This window comes from Carassius auratus, chromosome 3, assembly GCF_003368295.1.
Source record: "Carassius auratus strain Wakin chromosome 3, ASM336829v1, whole genome shotgun sequence".
NCBI classification, from domain to species: domain Eukaryota; kingdom Metazoa; phylum Chordata; class Actinopteri; order Cypriniformes; family Cyprinidae; genus Carassius; species Carassius auratus.
In genome coordinates, this window is record NC_039245.1 from 25,165,987 (window position 1) to 25,185,483 (window position 19,497).

At 38.9% G+C, this 19,497-nt stretch overlaps 1 protein-coding gene across 1 annotated transcript; it reads left to right on the plus strand.

The window, feature by feature from the left end:
- Positions 1 to 2,973: 2,973 nt before the first annotated feature.
- Positions 2,974 to 19,474, plus strand: LOC113052347 (sterol regulatory element-binding protein 1-like). The gene is made up of 19 exons (XM_026216810.1): positions 2,974 to 3,374; positions 5,846 to 6,346; positions 9,092 to 9,264; positions 9,374 to 9,526; positions 9,755 to 9,973; positions 10,405 to 10,519; positions 11,375 to 11,529; positions 11,647 to 11,824; positions 11,912 to 12,096; positions 12,208 to 12,469; positions 12,705 to 12,871; positions 14,110 to 14,278; positions 14,368 to 14,476; positions 14,641 to 14,750; positions 14,934 to 15,066; positions 16,148 to 16,313; positions 17,586 to 17,768; positions 17,948 to 18,059; positions 18,153 to 19,474. The coding sequence occupies exons 1-19, from the start codon at positions 3,272 to 3,274 to the stop codon at positions 18,371 to 18,373; spliced, it is 3,414 nt and encodes a 1,137-aa protein (XP_026072595.1). The 5' UTR covers positions 2,974 to 3,271; the 3' UTR covers positions 18,374 to 19,474.
- Positions 19,475 to 19,497: the final 23 nt, after the last annotated feature.

A 19,497-nucleotide genomic window follows, 5' to 3' on the forward strand; every position in this document is an offset into this window, starting at 1 on the left:
TAGACAAAAATGTGTATATACAATAGGAAAGTGTGTATAGTACTTAAAAGTTTGTATTAACTTTGGTGTAAATGTTTAATCGCATCCCTCCGCTGTAGGTGTTCATTCCAGAAACTATTAGCTGAACCGGACAGCTCTTCCTTAATATCATGCTAAATATTGCACTGCTATCTTCCAATAATGTGAGGAAGACGTTCACTTCAGTCTTACATGTATATAAAGGAAATGCAGCTAGATCAAGCATGATGCATTTTATTACACTAAAAGACCTCAAATGCTAAGCGTCTAATGATGGCAAGGGCTTAAATTTTATTGCCAGTGAATCAAACCTCCATTACTCCCCGTAAATCAGCGGCCAAATGTGTAAAACACTGGAGGGCTGTATGCTTTACTTGCAAATGAGGCACAAGTCACTGCGGTTTTGATTGAAATTAAATTGCAGCATGTTCAGAAATCAGTAATTGTCTTGATTTCTTAACCAATGCCATTTGAAAGCTGGCTACAGACAGATTAATGTTAATCTCTAAAGACTTTAATATCTCGTTTTGTTTCCATCCTTTAATAAGTACTTGTAAGAAAGAAAGCGTAATAGCTGTTAGTAATATCTTGCTTGTTCTGCTTTCATCTGTCGCAGTCATTATTGAGATGAACTGATTCAATGAATGTTGCCATGTGACATTAAAAGTCTTAACTATTTTGATTATTTATCTCTTAAAGTCTTAAATGTATTTTAGAATAATGAAGATTTCCTATGGTCAGATTTGTCTAATCCAAACTATTTTATTAAAGTGATTCATTTGCTTAGTGCAAACAGTTTACTGTGTCATTCATTTTAACAAGCTTATCTATAAAATATTATATTATATCCATTATTTTGAGGGAAAAATTTACCTTTTCACAGCGAAATAATTAAACATTTATTAGCCTCCCTCTTAATGTATTTCATTTATTTTATTTTTTTACCATGTGTGCAAACTTTTTTGTCTTAAAGTTCAGTTCAAACTTCTTTGGTTTCTTCCATGAAAGCAATTATTTCTCACAATTGTGAGTTTACATTTTGCAATTCTCCGCAAATTTTTTCCGACACATTTTGTGATGTGAGCAATTGTGAGCTGAGGGAGGAAAAAAAAACCTTTACTTTTCTCTTATATCTCCATTTTTACTATTTCTCATAATTGTGAGTTTATATCTCAGAATGATGAATTTCCCTTGAGATAAAAAGTTACAATTTCCTTGTTTTATTTTTTATTCAGTGGCGGAAAACAGGCTAGATGGCAGAAGAAGTTGTGAAAAATAAATACTTAATATTTTATTGTCATTAAACTACCTTTTAAATCTTTTTTTAAATCTCTGATATAAAGTTATGTTAAAAATAATCATAATTCCTTACATCAATATAGCGCTTTTCTGTGCACTCAAAAGTGCTTTAGTTTTATAGCATTTATAGCATTTTACAAAATAAGGTGGATAAAACAGAATGTTAATAATAATTAAATTAACATGTTTTGCATATGCATATATGTTTATTATTAACTATAATAATTTATGAACAAATGATAACATTGTTAACAATATGAATGCTATGTTAATTTTCGATTTAAATGATGTTCTTGTATTATGTCAAGTCTCTTTAACCACTGATTGGGTTGCAGATGTGCTGCTGAAGAGCTTCATGGAGAAATGAAATGACTGAAGCCTCGAGACTCTTCTGTCTTCAGCACACACTTTTGTAAGATGCCATGTTTCAGAGCTCCTCGGTTCTCTTTGTAGTCATACTGCGGTGTTACTCTCGGTCACTGACCCACTTCACCTCGGTTTGTTGATATATGAGAGTTCAGTATAGAATTATTGTAGACAAAACGACAGCTAATTATTTATGTCAGAACAATCCATCCTATTTAGTTTTTTTTTTTTTTTATCAATTTGTGTATTTATATAATTTTTGGAGGGAATTATATATTTTGTGCATAATATTGGATGTATTTAATTTTTATAATTTGTATTATTATTAAAATATATATATATATATATATATATATATATATATATATATATATATATAAAGAATATATATATATATATATATATATATATATATATATATATAAAGAATATATATATATATATATATATATATATATATATATATATATATATATATATATATATATATATATATATATAAAGAATATATATATATATATATATATATATATATATATATATAAAGAATATATATATATATATATATATATATATATATATATATATATATATATAATATATATATATATATATATATATATATATATATATATATATATATATATATATATATATATATATATATATATATATATATATATATATATATTATATCGCCGTTCAGTTTTATTACCTTTATTCTATGAGAAACGCATGATGTAATCACGGAGCCACACGTGTGTCGTCATATCACCCCACTCGCCTTCGGGCTTCCTATTGGTCTGTTTCTCTGGTTCTACAGGTGGAGTCATCGCTGCGGCTCAGACTAACTTGATTGCCGAGCGCCCGCCTTTCCTTTTCTATGATTGGCTGACGGAGACAAGCCCACAGGAATCCCGACCACGCCGCTGTCGACTGAGATTTTGTAAACAAAAAATCTTTTTTATTTGGCACTTCATATTAAGGATATATTGAATACTTATATTTTTTTATTAACACATATTGACTGTCAGCGTATTAATTAAACAGGGCAGTATACTTATTAACCTGTTTAAATAGCTGACAAATGCTTTTAAACATTTAAATACTTAAAATAAATAATATATGATAAAAAACTTCAACATAATTATAATAACAATCCAAAATATTATAGTAAAAAGTCCATCTCAAGGCCGTACCGAGAGCGCGCACGACAAGTGAAAGAGCGTCAAGTAAAAGAACGAGTTCTGATTGGTCGAGCGGCGTGTCAATCATCCACAACGGTCTGTGGGTGTGCCTGGCTCTCTCTGTTAGCATGCTAATGTGCAAAGCGAACTCTGATGACAACTTTGCCTTGCGCGGCAGCATGGAAGCGAACACGAGAAGATAGTAGACAGAATCAGCAACAAAGCTGAATTTGTCGAGAATTAAGCAGACGGATCTTAAGACACGCAGCCAGTACATGTCCGCGTACATTTGCTCCACCGAAAAGTGCAAGAAGTTTACATGGAATAACGCTTGCTGTGTGTGTTAACGTTACTGGGACTTGAATACTTTTGAAGCCGGCTTGAAAGAGCATTTAAGGACAATGAATCTGTCTTTTGACGACCAGTCTCTGGACACCCTGGACTCCAGTTTGACTTTCCACGACCCGAGTGATATTGACACGGCTCTGCTCAATGACATAGATGGTAAGAGATCGCTTGTTTACTCTATTTACATATATATATAGATGGATCTATCAGGCGTAAACACCTGTTTATAATAACTATGCTAATGATATTGTTATATTTTCAAATCGAACTATCATATCTGACCACTGTTTCATCATGTAGGATGCTTGTTTTGCTCAGAATCGACTGTATCCTCTTTAAAAACGCTATCAGTGGAAGGCAGTAGCTTTAGGTCTGATCGGGTGCCGTCCGTGATCTGGGCGTTAGCGACGAAAACACAGATCAGATGCCTGGCAGCTATATTTGCACATGGTTATTGTTGCTTTGTGTGTTAGACTTCGTGAAAGCGAAAAGGTGTGATTATACTGGAGAGTGTTCATTGTCTAGCTGCAGAAGAAGCATTGAGAGCGGCCCCGCCCCCCTTCAACTCGGCTCGGTGACGTCACGCGAGGTCACTGTCGGCCAACGGTTCAGATATATTCTGATCTACCAACACAGTTGCATTATACCTTATATTTAATACCTAAGCACATAAAACGGCATCGATTCTGTATCTAACATCAAAACGTGATTAACAATTTATTTCGGCACGGAATTACCTTCAGAACGTGATTATATATCACCGTGTGCATTTGTTTACATTTATATTCTTTGCACCATTGCATCCTCTAGTATTGAGATTATTAATTGTCCGGTGAATTTAGTGAAGTGACCGACGGTAACCGTGCGCTGAAGAGGACGCTGTCCGATAGTAACCTCACATAGCGAGGCGCTTTCCAGGCCTCTGATTGGCTGAGCGCGATCACCTCATGATTCTGCACACTGAAAGAGTCCCATGTTGTATGGGCTTACTTGATGTCTGCAAAACACATTTGGATTTATTTATTTTACTATACGTATTTTAAGTAAATAAATAAATATGATGATGATGATAATTTGATAACTATTCAAAATTGTAATCAGTATTATAACAATAATAATAAATATTTGTTGTTGCTGTTATTTTTATTACATAATAATACTAATAGGTATGTTTCTATACTTATTATTACTGTCATTATTTAAAGTCAGCGAGGTTACTCGTCTAAAGAGTTAATTCCCAAAAGTGTAAATTGTTGTTGTTATTATAATAATGATTTTATTAGTTGGGGGCAGTGGTGAAGGTGGTGAGACGAATGATCTTGACCAGGCTGCGTCTCTGTCTTTGTGCGAGAGGGTTTTCAGTGAATGATACACTCTGCAGTCAGATCAGCGTCTCCATCCCAAAGCTGAGTTAAAGCCATGAGCAGAACTCTTCATGGTTTAGTGCAGATGTGGGATCAGACCTGATGAGTGTGAAAATGATCCTGTGCTCTTTGGATCTCATAGGCCTTGACACCTCAGTCAAAGTGAAAAATCTTTGTGGAAAAAAAACAAAAACCTTTGCATGTTTTTTTTTCATCATCATCAACCGTTCATATTAAAATGTATTCAATTGAATGCATTTGTTGAATATTCAAGAAAGAATGGTCATAGTTGTGCAAGTCCATTTCACATAAAAATTATGCACATTTAAATAAATGTTGAAATATATGGGACCTTCATATAATTAGCAAAAGCAAAACCCCGGAAAAAGATATTATGTTAAGCAAGTATTTATTTGGTTATGTTTCTATAACAGGAAGCCAGGGCAGGGTGTTTTTATAGCCAGCAGGCTTTAGTTTACTTCATAGCCTGGTGAAACCACACCTAAAAGAAGGCAGTGATGTTTTTAAAATGACTGAATTCAAAACAATTCATGGTGCGGAAAGACAATGAAGTGCATTATGTTCTTATTATGTGCCAAGATGGTTTACTACATGCTAGTGCTAGGAAGTCAGGGGCTTTTAAGAACATTTTGGTGGGCAAGATGAGTCATCAGTATTTTTGGTCCGTTTTCCCAGAAGTGATTTATATATATATACATACATATACACGTTTTTGGTACTTTTAATCAGAAAGAATGGTTTGAATTGATAAAAAAAAAAAAAATTCAGTAAAGACATTTATAATGTTACAAAATAATTCTATTTTTAAAAAATGCTGATGTGTTGAGCTTTCTATTTATCAAGTAAATCTTAGGAAAATTCAACTTTGCATCACAGGAATACATTTACATTTGAAAACATACTGAAATAGAAAAGACTTGTACACATATTTCACAGTATTTCTGTTTTTACTGTATTTTTGATCAAATAAATGTGGTCTAGGTGTGAATAAGATGCATCTTTAAAAAATATTAAAACATTTTATTTCCATCAGGTGGCATGAATCCATTTGTAATGTACTAAGAAATGCTTTGTTATTTTATAGTTTCAGTCACTAATAGGAGGTAATTTATTGTACATATATAATTGCATTAGAAGGATTAATCTGAGTGATGCACCTCCCTTTGATTACAGTGCTGTCAAATGCACACTTTTTGTCAGTACATCTGATTAAGTTTATGCATTGCCTGTTTGTTTTACCAGATATGCTCCAGCTTATCAACAACCAGGACATAGAGTTTGGAGGGCTGTTCGACCACGCTCCATTTCCTGCCCCCTCGCAGGACCTCTCCGTCCTGCCCCACTCCAGCCCTTCCTCTCCTCCACCTGCTTCTTCTACGCCCACCAACACCTCCTCCATCCTCAGCAGCAGCCCACACCTGGATGCCCTGCTCGGCCCCCCCATCACCCGCAGCTCCTCCATCCCAGACAAGGTGTTTCACCCTCCCACTTTCCAGCAGTCGCCTCTGGCACAGGTGACCTCCGCCCCTGCAAACCCCACCACCCTGCAGACCACGCAGCCCAAAGCTCAGCCTGCTCCATCTCCCAGCCTCCACCCTTCCACCCCGCAGGCCCCGAGCCAAGCTGCCCCAGCCGGGAAAAGCCCTGCGTTCTGCGCTACCCCGCAGGCCCTCTTTAGCCCACTAACACCCCAACCACAGCAGCAGCCCTTGGTCACTTACTCCAACCAAAACAGCTACACTGGTAAGTTTTACTACCTTAACCTCTTACTTTTATAATCTTGACAAAATGCATATCGTTGGAAAGGTCCGAGTCTCAAGATTCCATATTTGGTGGTTATTCCATAATTTGTGATAGAAGTAATATTGACCGAGAGATTTAAACATTTGTGACAGAAAACATTGTGACAGAGTTTTGATGGCAGGTGGTGGCTATTTGTGGTATAACGCCCTAAATAAAATCTTTCAGGAACCTTAAAGGTCCCGTTTTTCTTGCTTTTCTGAAGCTTTGATTGTGTTTACAGTGTGCAATATAATGTGTTCATGTTTCGCATGTAAAAAAACAGTAATTTTTAACACTATTCAGCTATCTGTATACCGCAGTTTTCACTGTCATATAAACAGCGCACGCTGCCCTCCTGGTAACGCGATTGGGCTAGTTTCGGAGTAGTTTTGAGAAGCAAGTGGACAGGATTTGTTTTGAAAACCTGGCAATCCTGATCTGAACCATAGACAGTGAAAGAACGCACGTGCTGGAGATGTACTTATAATCACCGGAGCATTTTTACTGACGTGACGCGCATGAAAATCACATTCGATTTTTTTTGCACAGCCCTAACATCTTGTTAACAAAGCTAAACAGCGTTGCCCTTTGTGTAATCAGTTACAGAAACTGTTAAACGCACCAACTTAAATAATAAAATACACTTACCGGTTGTGGTCCATAAACAACGCCTTCTCCAGACAAAGAGGGAACTGCTCCATCTTTCAAGAATAATATTTGTGTGAATCCGGCATTAAACTGATTGAGATTGAGGAAGCTGTCCTCAGCAAAATGAGCTGCACATAGTTTTACATGTGCCTTATAATGTTCGGGAACCGAGTTAAACATAAATTGTAACCATTGATCTCGAAGTACAGCGTCCCTGGGAAGCCCAAACAAAGGTGATTGGACTCCGAGATGAAAATAACAGCGTTTCAACGACATGGCGACAAACACAAACGCAGCTCTTCCTCTTCTCGGTCAGAGCGCAACAAGACCACACCCCCTTTTTCGTGAATTCCTGTGGGCGGAGGTTAGTCAAAAACTGTTTTAGTGACGTTATTACTGCAGGAACTAGAGGGGTGTAGTCCAAACGGGTCGTTTTTTGTAGGCGAATTCTGTTAAATAAAATATCTCGCTTGGCATTGAACTTTGAGCTTTAACATTTTACAGATATTATTTATACTCTAACAACAACATTACACACTAACTAAAGTTTACAACATTTAATGTTTTTTTTTATATATTAACTTCAAATTTGGAACATAACTTATTTAGACATAAGGCTTTCATTTTATAGCAATTGTGGATTTAAAAAATACTTTGAAAAATATTTATTTGATCTAAAATAAAAAAAAAGAAAGAATGGTACAGTGCGTTTTCCTCAACAGTAAATTTAAACTTCTTTAACTTTTTGATACTTTAATATTTTGAAATGATTCCACTTCTGCAATAATCTGCAGATTGTTTTCTTTAAAAAAAAGCAAAAAAAAAAAAAAAAAAAAAAACAAGAGTAAGTCCAACCTTGGGTCTGTGATCTATTTCTAAAAATGTAAATGTAAGTTTGAATAGTGAACTTTCACAACTATATAAAAAAATTGGGGCTTGACACTTAAAGGGTTAAAAAGTATATGATCAATAAGAAGGTGTTTACATGACACCAACTAAATAAAAAAAAAAACGTATGCATTTTAGCCATTCATTCACAGGACAAAAGTGTTTTGGGGGCTTGAAAATGAAAACTGGTTTCAAAGTTGTTTGTTGCTGAACTAAAAGTATTAATTTCTTTAAATAAATAAAAAAATCCCCAAACATTTGAATGCTAGTGTATGAGTTCCATGACATTTTGTTATTCGGTCTTGAGTTGGACTACACAAGCTTCATAAGTCTGCTATCTGATTCCTTTGCAACTGTACACTGAGGAATAAAAGGAGAATGAAACTTTCATGTGGGCTCAGCTATAGTGGTTAAGCATGACATGTTTGTTTCACGGTGATTTCCCAGTGTTTATACTGGTTTCTAAATCAGTTCAGTGCTTAGATATTACAATCAGATATGTGCTTTTATGAAAGCGCATGTGCGAAACTTTCTAGTAACTAGATCAAATGTTGGCATCAATCGAACTCCATCAGACTTTGTGCTCTGTTGTGCAGTGATTGTTACTCGTGAGTAATGCATGGTATGATGTCATTACGACGACTATAAAATCCTTCACCTTTGATCAGTCATATGCCAGCTGTAATCTCTGAGTTCAGGCAGTTTGAGTTCAAGGTGCAGATGGTGAAGTCACTGTTGTCCGTCCCGGAAACCCAGTGAACTTTTACCGTACATCGTGTCATGTGTAGAGCTGCCCAGCCCACATTCTTTCTTTGTATATGCTTTTATGATTTTGTTTCATTCTGCTTATCAAGGCTTAGGTAATGTCTCCACCAGGCCAGAGAGAGAATACAACATCACACTAGCGTAGATCAAAGTTCAGTCACGGTGAATTGAGTTATGTATTTCTATAGATAGCCTAAATGACTCCCCGCCCCCTTACAAGCTTTACTGGACGTCCCATCAGTATGAACCTGATATTTCTTTGATCAGATAAAAGTGTGTGCTTGAATAAAAAAAAAAACATGATAGGATATTATTCTTATTCTTATGTGGGCTAGAAGTAGGTGTGAGACTGCATGTTTAATGAAATTCTTGCCTTTCTTTCCTCTCATAATCTGGCTTTTGCAGCCGTCTCTCAGCAGAGCTCCCCTCAGCCAATCCCGAATCTCCCCGCCTCTCCACAGAACGTTCAGCCAATGGCCATCCAAGCCCAGGTGCAGAGCCTCTCGGCTTCACCCATCCTGACCACGTCCTCCAGCCCTCCCATACAGACCATCACCCCTCAGGTGCAGCAGGTTCCTGTAAGTGCTTTTATTCGCCCGCTGATGCCCACATGCACAACAATTGACCTTTTACAGCCCACTAGCCTTTACTGTGTGCATTGAGCAGTCTCTGTGTTTTTGCATGCAGGTTTTGTTGCAGCCGCAGTTCATTAAGGCAGACTCGCTCTTACTCACAACTCTGAAGCCAGTCACAACGGTAACAACCGTAACTACAGTAGCGTCACCCTGCATCACATCGCTGGCTTCATCCTCGGCCACAGTCCAGAACACCCCACTGCAGGTACCCAAACACCGTCCCAACAACAAGAGTTGCAAAATAGCACCAAACCCAAACTTAAAAACGTGCAGATTTGCTTCAGTTTATAGTTTTGTTCTTGGTGTGAACTGGCTGTAGTAGTGCTGTAGATCCATGTTCAGGATATTTGATATAATGTGTCTAATTTAAACCTAAATTAGGTCTCAGATGCCCCAGTTTTTATTTTGTGGATCTGTGCATCTCTTGTCTCAGGCACTGATGAGCGGAGGCACTATCCTGACCACCGTTCCACTGGTGGTGGACGCAGAGAAACTGCCCATCAATCGCATCACCATCAGCGGGAAACCAGGCGGCCAGCCGCCCAAGGGCGAGAAACGCACGGCCCATAACGCCATTGAAAAACGCTACCGCTCCTCCATCAACGACAAGATCATTGAGCTCAAAGACCTGGTGGCTGGGACAGAAGCTAAGGTGGGCTCATAGTCTGTCAAAACCGAATTACAGATCTGGTTTAGTCACCAAGAGAAACTTCGGTAGCACTTTATTTTAAAGTCCTGTTCCTCATGTACATACTATGTACTTATTTTAGTAATTACAATAACTATGTAATAACTAGGTAATAACCCTGAACCTACCCCTAAACCTAACCCTAACCCATGTAGTTACCTTGTATTACCAGAACTTTCTTAGATAAATACACTGTAAGTATACCATAAGTACATGTTAGTACACGTACTGTAAAATAAAGTGCAACCGAAACTTCCCCCATGTAGTGACCCTTGAAATTCACTTGAAGACTTTAACCAGATGGTATGAGCTAATCGAAGTAGATTTCGTAGCTCTCATCTTACCAAAATCATGTCTTCAACATCATTATGAGATGAATCTTGTCTCTTATTCAGCTCAATAAGTCGGCCGTGTTGAGGAAAGCCATTGACTACATTCGCTACCTTCAGCAGTCCAACCAAAAACTCAAGCAGGAGAACATTGCACTCAAAATGTCCATCCAGAAGAACAGTAAGTTCAGTTTCAATTTCTATTATATGCAATAATACGATTTAATATAAGTTGAACTTTAGAGAGTATTTGAACCACTTAAGTGAATCTTTATATGTCATTCATAATTACCTCTGTGGTGTGTTTATTATATACTTGAAGGTACTGGCAATCGTCTTAACTATTGAAACATGTCTGTCACATATTAAAATGTGACCCTGGACCACAAGACCAGTCATAAGGGTCCGTTTTTGGAAAGTGAGATTTATACATCATCCATTGATATTTGGTTTGTTAGGATAGGACAATATTTGGATGAAATACAAAAAAAAATCTGGAATCTGATTGTGCATAAAAAAAATTCTTAGCAATGCCTATGACTAATCAAAAATGAAGTTTTGATATATTTACGATTGTGAATTTACAAAATAATTTCTTAGACCGTAATCATAATGATTTTTGGCATAAAAGAAAAATGGATCATTTTGACCCATACATTGTTTTTTTGGCTATTTCTACAAACATACCCGTGCTACTTATGACTGCCTTTATGCTCCAGGGTCATGCAAATATTTGTTATTAAGCATTTATAAGGATGAAGTACATTTAAACATCTTAACTTTAAATGCATTATCAAATAACCCAACAATTAAATGATAATCGAGTGCTTTACATGTGCAGACGTCTCTCTTTAAGTACACTTAAATGGCTTTTTTATTTATTTATTTTTATTCCAGTAATATATTAGATGTAGTATTTTTTTTTTTTTTGGGGGGGGTATACTTTAAAGATTTGAAGTATATTACTAATGCACATTTCTTTTCCACAAGTGGGGCGTGCTTGTCTTTGCACTGACCTGTCGCTTGTCCTCCTCAGAGTCTCTGAAGGACCTTGTGATCATGGAGGTGGATGTGAAACCAGAAATCCCCACCCCTCCAGCATCAGATGTCGGCTCGCCTCAGTCCAGCGGCGCTTTCTCGCACCACGGCAGCGACTCGGAGCCGGACAGCCCGATGGAAGAAGACAGCAAGGTAGCAGAAACTCCTGCCATGCCTAGAATAAAACTGGCCCTGGGCCGTGAAGTAATTGTATGTGGATAATTCGATTGCTTGAGGTCAAGAGTTTCTGTTTCCCGTTCTCTCGATTAGCCTGTGGTTGAGAGGGCTGGAGGAATGCTGGACCGCTCTCGCATGGCTCTGTGTGCCTTCACCCTGCTCTTCCTGTCCTTTAACCCGCTGGCGTCCCTGCTGTGTGGCGGCTGGAGCAGCTCCGGGACGACTGTCTCTGGACACACAGGAAGGAGTCCGCTAGCCGTGCCGGAAGCAGGTGCTGATACCCACCGCTTCGCTTGTGAGAGTTGCACACCATCGCAGTCTTGATGCTAACAATCCAATCTGGTTTTGATACGTGTAGCTGAGTCTTGGGGTTGGATGGATTGGATGCTGCCCACTCTTCTGTTGTGGCTGTTGAACGGTGTTCTGGTCGCTGGAGTTTTGATCCGCCTGCTCGTGTACGGAGAACCTGTGACCAGACCCCACTCAGAATCCTCCGTCCTCTTCTGGAGACACCGCAAACAGGCCGATCTGGATCTAGCCAGGGTATGAGATGCTCTCTTGCACTCATCCGCTATTGATCCGGAGGTCAGATTTCACCAGACCTTTCTTCTTCTGCACATCTGATGTCCGCTTCTCGAATGTTTTTTTCTGCAGGGAGACTTTGCTCAGGCCTCTCAGAACCTCTGGACGTGCCTCAAAGCTCTCGGTCGACCTCTGCCCACGTCTCAGCTGGACCTGACCTGTGCGGTGCTGTGGTCCGCCCTGCGTCTGTGTCTGCAGAGACTGTGGGTGGGCCGCTGGCTAGCCAGCCGCGCCGGAGCCCTCCGATCCAACCGCCCCCTGCAGGAAGATGCCTGCAAGAGCTGCCGAGATGCTGCATTGGTCTACCACCGTCTACACCAACTCCACATGACAGGTAAGTCACAGTAGCATAGAGGAATCAGGAAAACTTGTGAAGAGCGACTGTTTGGCCACCTTTTTACTATCTCTGACAAGACGACTGTCGAATTTCACCCACTGGTTCACAAGAATAACACTAATAATGAATGCATGCGTATATCCGCACAAATGTATGTTTGAAAGAACAATGTGGTCTTCTCGAGCTTTCCATCCATTCATGGGATTTGCTCGTGATGTTGATCTGTGTGCAGGCAAGCTCGGAGGAAGCCACCTGTCTGCGATCCACATGGCACTGAGCGCTCTCAACCTGGCCGAGTGTGCAGGAGACTGTCTCCCCGTCGCCACACTGGCGGAGATCTATGTGTCTGCAGCCCTCCGGGTTAAAAGCAGCCTGCCCCGCCTGCTTCACTTCACTACTGTTAGTACACACACATGCACACTCACAGCCCTGATCCACAACCTAGTGCGCTGCTCTGCTGTCTACCGCATGCAAATCTTGCCTAACATTGGACTGTATATGGGCAGCAACTGACAGTTAAGCCCTAAGTATATGTCAGTTTTTACATGCACGCTAAGGTATGTTCACAATGCACCTGACATAAATTTCATCAATATAGCATGTGCATAACCTAAGTGTGCAACCCAGTTACTCTAACCGAACGTACTCCACAATCAACACGGAACAGGGTTGAAACATTGCATCTTGGGTGTATCATGCACCTGGGTTTGTTTTACACTGTAGATTAGAGTCATAACTGAAGTATACATTTGGATTTTCAGTGGAGTTTGCCTTTAGCATGTTATTAAGCTAACGGCATGGTACTCTAAATAAGCATAAAAATAACATAAATATTTGGGGAAAACATCCATTTGTAATCTTTTTTTTTTTTTTTTTCATTTGTTCATTTATAAAACAAAAAAATTTTTTTTTTGAGTACCGTATTTTTCGGACTATAAGTCGCACCTGAGTATAAGTCGCATCAGTCCAAAAATACGTCATGACGTGGTAAAAAACATATAAGTCGCACTGGACTATAAGTCGCATTTATTTAGAACCAAGAACCAAGAGAAAACATTACCGTCTACAGCCGCGAGAGGGCGCTCTATGTTTTCAGTGCGCTCTATGTTTAGACTACAGGAGAACTGAGCAGCATAGAGCGCCCTCTGGCGTCTGGAGACGGTAATGTTTTCTCTTGGTTCATTTCTCTCGTTTCATGTCAAATTAATTTTGATAAATAAGTCGCACCTGACTATAAGTCGCAGGACCAGCCAAACTATGAAAAAAAGTGCCACTTATAGTCTGGAAAATACGGTAATTTCCATTATTTCTGAAATTTGACATTTCTCTCACCTGGTCTTGGATTCATATTTCACCAAGCTTGTCATAGTGCATTATGGGATTGAATTTTGTGTCAAGGATACATGTAATGCTGCCCAAAATGAGAGATCTCAGAAGTGCAAGTACTTGTTAGACTTGGCGACTGTAGTGCATGTGTGACACTTAAAATGCTGCCTTGGTAGGAAGCTCACTAGGTTTTGGAACAGCATCCGAATCTTTCTTTCTTTTCTTTTTGTTTGATAGTGTATCCATATTTTGTTTGCGTGCTGCTTATATTGTTAAGTGGAGACATGACTTTTGATTTCTCTGTCCTGCAGCGAGTGTTCCTGAGCAGCGCTCGGCAGGCCTGTCTCTCGCCCAGTGGCAGCGTCCCTCCTGCCATGCAGTGGTTGTGTCACCCGCTGGGTCACCGTTTCTTCGTGGATGAGGACTGGTCCATACGCAGCACCCCTAAAGAGAGCATCTACAGCCAGGCGGGGAACTCAGGTCAGCTCCGTACAGAGAACATCAGGCTGAAGGGATCCGGTTTGTCATTGTGTTGTGTGTTTCTGAACGTGCCCCGTGTTTGTCTGCAGTTGACCCGCTGGCTCAGGTGACCCAGGCGTTTCGCGAGCATCTGTTGGAAAAGGCCCTCTACTGCGTGGCACAGCCGCGAGGCGAAAAGAGCCTCACTGATGGAGAAGGGTGGGTCATCTTTCTCAACACAATCTCATCTTGATGAATGATTTCACTGAAATTCAACTGGACAGATTTGTGCTTTTTTGACCCTTTATTTTACAAATGCTTTGCTCTTGAATCAGTTTTTATAGTGATTGGGGCGCTGATTTGAGTTGTGTGTGTTTGGACAGAGAATACTCGGACTCTCTGGAGTACCTGCAGTTACTCACCAGCGCCTCAGACGCAGCAGGAGCCACGACACAGTCCTTCGCCATCGGCTCAAACATGGCCACCGTCACAGGTCAGCTCTCGTCACCTTTTGACCCCGAGGGTTGTTTTGGGGACTGCTGGGCTGTGTATGTACAGTCGGCACTTTCACCTCTCGGCATGTTTTCATTCAAGCAGATGTCAGTCCGGGTGAATGTAGGACACTTCATGAGTGAGTGTGTGTGTGTGTGATCACCATTGTGTCTTTGACCTCCAGGATGTGACCCTCACTCCAAATGGTGGTCGTCGGTTGCTGTGGTGATCATTAATTGGCTCCAGGGGGATGATGGGGCAGCAGAGAGATTGTACCCAGCGGTGGAGCACTTGCCACGCAGCCTTCAGACCGCTGAGTGAGTCACATGTCACACAGTCTACAGGAAACACATTTTACTTTCAAAAATATGATGAAACATACTATTAAGTGAATGAAGATCAAATTGGCTGACAGGTTCCTGAGAGTTGTTTATCATGTTGTCTGCTGACACATTTGACAACCACAAAGTGTGCACTTCATGTAGTATTCATGTATGGTTTAATATTTAAATTTACAAAATAAAAATAAAAATTACAACTTATAAATCCTACAAATATTTTAAGTTTACAAAAAATAATTTTCAAACATTTATGTTGTTTTACTATAATTTACTAAATTATCTTTTTCTAATTTAAATGAGCTTTTATTTTATTTATTTTGTTTTAAATTCTATGTGCTCTTGTTTTTTGTTAAGTTTTTTTGACATATTTATTTATTTTCCAATATTTATCTTTAATTTTTATTTCTTTTTTAGTATAAAAAAGTTTAAGTACTAATATTATTATTCAGTTATTCTGCCATTTATAATTTTCAATAAAGTTTAATGTATTATTTTTTTTTAATTCATGTAGTATTTGCATTTTATTGCAGCTTTATTTCAGTTAACAAAAATTATTTTTAAAAGTCATGTGTTTAGTTAACAATAACACTGGCTTTGTCAGAATAATTCTTAATTTTAAACAATTTTTTTAATCAATACTTTCTTTAAAATCAATACTGCTAATGTTTAAATGTTTTAAAATATATACACACACTTCTTATGTTTAAATATATATAAAATGTATTTATTATTATTTATTTTAACTATATATACATATCAAACATTACCATTATTTTTATTAATGCTGTGGTTTCTCCGGGAAAAGCTGTTAAATTCACCCCCAATGCCATTCTCAAACCATATTTACTCTCAAAAATATGATTACCACAAGTAAATAAAGATCAGATTGGTTGTAAAGAGACTGCAGTTATCAGAGTGGCTTTTCCTGGCGAATCCGTCTTTGTTGATACAGTTGTGTTTATCTCTCCACTCACCGTCTGGGAAAAACACTTGGTTTGATGTGTGCTTAGTTGTTTTCAGCTCGGTCTGTGCTAAGCACATCCTGTCTGTGTTGTAGGAGTCCGCTGCCCAAAGCCTGTCTGAACACTTTTAAAGCGGTGCGCTCCCTGCTGGCCAAACCAGAGAGCTCCCAGCTCAGCCTCAGCTACTGTGAGAGAGCCAGCGGTCTGTTCAGAGACAGCCTCAATCTCGGCCCGCACTGCAGCACCAACACATTAGACAAGGTAGAGCCACACATGCACACTTGGGTTCACTTTATCGTGAGCAGCAGGTCGTTTGCGTTGTGTGGGTTTGTCTTGGACAGGGCTGTGGTGCATTGTAGTTGCATTGCATGTGTCTCAACTGTGCAATGTTCCTGCAGTGCAATACAGAGCTGGACCGCAGTGACTGAACACACACACTTTGATTTAGTAACCGTTTACTAACTGAATGAAATCAGTTCTCCTCAAGGTAACACAGATGTCATAGTAGTAGTTCATCATGCTGTTTCAGGACATGTACAACCACATTTTTTTTTATTTACATTTTCAATTAAAATTTTAAAAATTGTATACTCTTTTGTCATTTTTTTTACTTTTTTAATATTTCTAATGAGCTTTAATTATGTATATATATATATATATATATATATATATATATATATATATATATATATATATATATATATATTTAATATAATATAATATACACACACACAACATTTTTGGAAATAAAACTGAAAAAAAAATAATAATAATTATAAATATTTTATATATTATTTCCAAAAATGTTGTATTTAAACTTTTTTTCAATTGGTCTGCCATTTCTTATTTTTATTTATTCTTATTTAAGTTTGATTTTATTTTAGCTTTAATTAAAATAACAAAATTGATTGATTTTTATAGTTTTAGTTTAGTTAACAATAATGACACTAGCACAAAGTGTTCCAATACTTTTATTTTGAAGTGTTTTATCAAGTGTTTTGGTTGAAAAGTGTGTTTGTGTGGTCTTTAAAACAAACACTGATCACGCATTCATAGTTCTAATATTTTAATAATAATACGATTATACAATAATGAAACCATAAATGTATCAATTATTTTACTGTTCCATTTCTATATTTGTTTTATTGTTAATATTAATTAAATGTAAACGGTCCCAAAACATTTATCCATTTTTAAGCGTCTAAATATGTTTGTTTATTTTTGTTATTCAAAAAGTCATTTAGTTCCCTCTTAAGAAAAGAAAATGTAATTAACTGACAATTTATGTAAAAATATGCGAATTGAGTCTCAAACATTTGGAGGGAAATAATGTCTGGCATCACCTCGTTTGAATGATATTACAGATGTCAAGACATCGTTTGTATAACAACACAAACTGTTCTTTATTTGAGCATGTTGTGTCTTGCTGCGTGTTACACACACACACACACACACACACACACATGCACACACGCAGATGGTATTTGTGCTCTGAAAGAAACCCGTCTCTTTGAATGATTGTGTGTGCTGTAGCTGGTGCAGTTGCTGCTGTGTGATCTGTTGTTGGTGACGCGCACTAATGTGTGGCGGGAGCAGCAGGGGGCGTCCCAGCAGAGCTCCCCGACGGCCGCCTCGTCTGCAGAGCTGCAGGGCTTCCAGCAGGACCTCAGCTCGCTCCGCAAACTCGCCCAGAGCTTCAGACCGGCCATGCGCAGGGTGAGAGGCCAGAGTCCACACTATTGCATACAACTAGTCCTGGGTCAGGCAGTGTGTTTCAAATCTAGTCAGATGTTCCTATGTCAAGCGGATTACAGAAAAAGTTTGACATCAGAAATGCATTGTTTTCTGGGTTGAGCTGACTGGGTTATTTAGTTATGGTTCGTTTCTCTCTGTAGTTGTTCCTGCATGAGGCCACAGCTCGGCTGATGGCGGGAGCCAGTCCCACACGCACACACCAGCTCTTGGACCGCAGTCTGCGCCGCCGCGCCACGCCTGGAGGCAGGACAGGTGATTTACATCATGCATCGTGTTGCAGTTCTTATTGACGGGGAACTCCATTGGCACCCTATGAATGTTTCATGTGTGTGTGTGTTTGCACAGAAGAGTGTGAGGTGCATCCAGGCCAGCGGGAGCAGGCAGAGGCCATGATTCTGGCGTGCCGCTATCTGCCCCCTTCCTTCCTGTCGGCTCCGGGCCAGAGGGTGGGCATGCTGGTGGATGCCGCTCGGACGCTGGAGAAACTGGGCGACAAACGCACCCTCCACGACTGTCAACAGATGATCATCAAACTAGGCAGCGGAACGACCGTCACGTCCACCTAGCCAACCACACACACACACACACACACTTAAGAGCACTTTCACAAACACACCCCAACATCTCTCAATCAAGAATCAACACGCTCTTTATTTCAGGCCTCGGTATCATCCACGACCGTTTCGACTTTCCCCAACAATTCAGAACTGCATATTCAAAACCAATGACGAGGCAATAACGGGACCCTCATCCAAACGCAGTGTTCTCTTGACATTTTTGATATGAAATTGAATATTTAACTTATTTATCTGCCCTAAAAGAAACTGAGGAGATTGTTTTCTTCTGTGAGATGGCTTTGTGAAACGATGCGCCGTCCGTGCTGACTTGATTTGGTGGGGTGAACCGGACGCCGGACCCTGCTTGAACTGAAAGCGTATTGTAGAGCTCTGCTTCACTGTTAGCACCTTTAAGAGAAATAAACATTGCGATGTCAATCTCAAATTGAATAAAGTAGTTTCTACTCACAGCACGTTATCATCTGGGATGAATTCTGCACATTGATTTGAGAAAAATGATTTTTCTTTGTATATATGTTTTAAATACGTGTATTTATGATTCGTCTGATGCTGTGGGACAGCAGTTTTTGATGGCACACTTTGAACCAGAAGTCAGCAGGACTAAATAAATACAGTTTGACTGGATTTGTGTCCATTTGCACTGTTTAGTGAGTGGGCTGCTCGCTCACCTACAGACAACAAGAAGCCCATCGAATCTACTGTTCAGCTTGTATTTTCACACCAGTCTTCCATCGGAGTTAGTAAATCCGAATAATTTCATCTGCATCGAATGTTATTGAATAATCGGACATCTTTATCCAAAGATAAGCTTTGATAGGGATCTGCCTGCAGCTCTTGTTAGGGAGAGACGTATATTTGTATCTCTAGTCGCCGTTCTGAACGGACTCTGATTACTAGACATGTTTTCTATTCGCAGTAACCGTGAGATTCGCAGTTGACATTCATTACATGTACACTAACTTTTCTGCAGTGCTTGTGATCGAGTCTCGAAGACGAGATGTGTTTAAACTCACAGGCGCACACATAGCATATCATGCTGTCTTCTGTTCGATTTATTCTTACCAATGTAAATAAAAAGTCTTTTGTAATGAAATCCTCTCTGCTGATTGTTT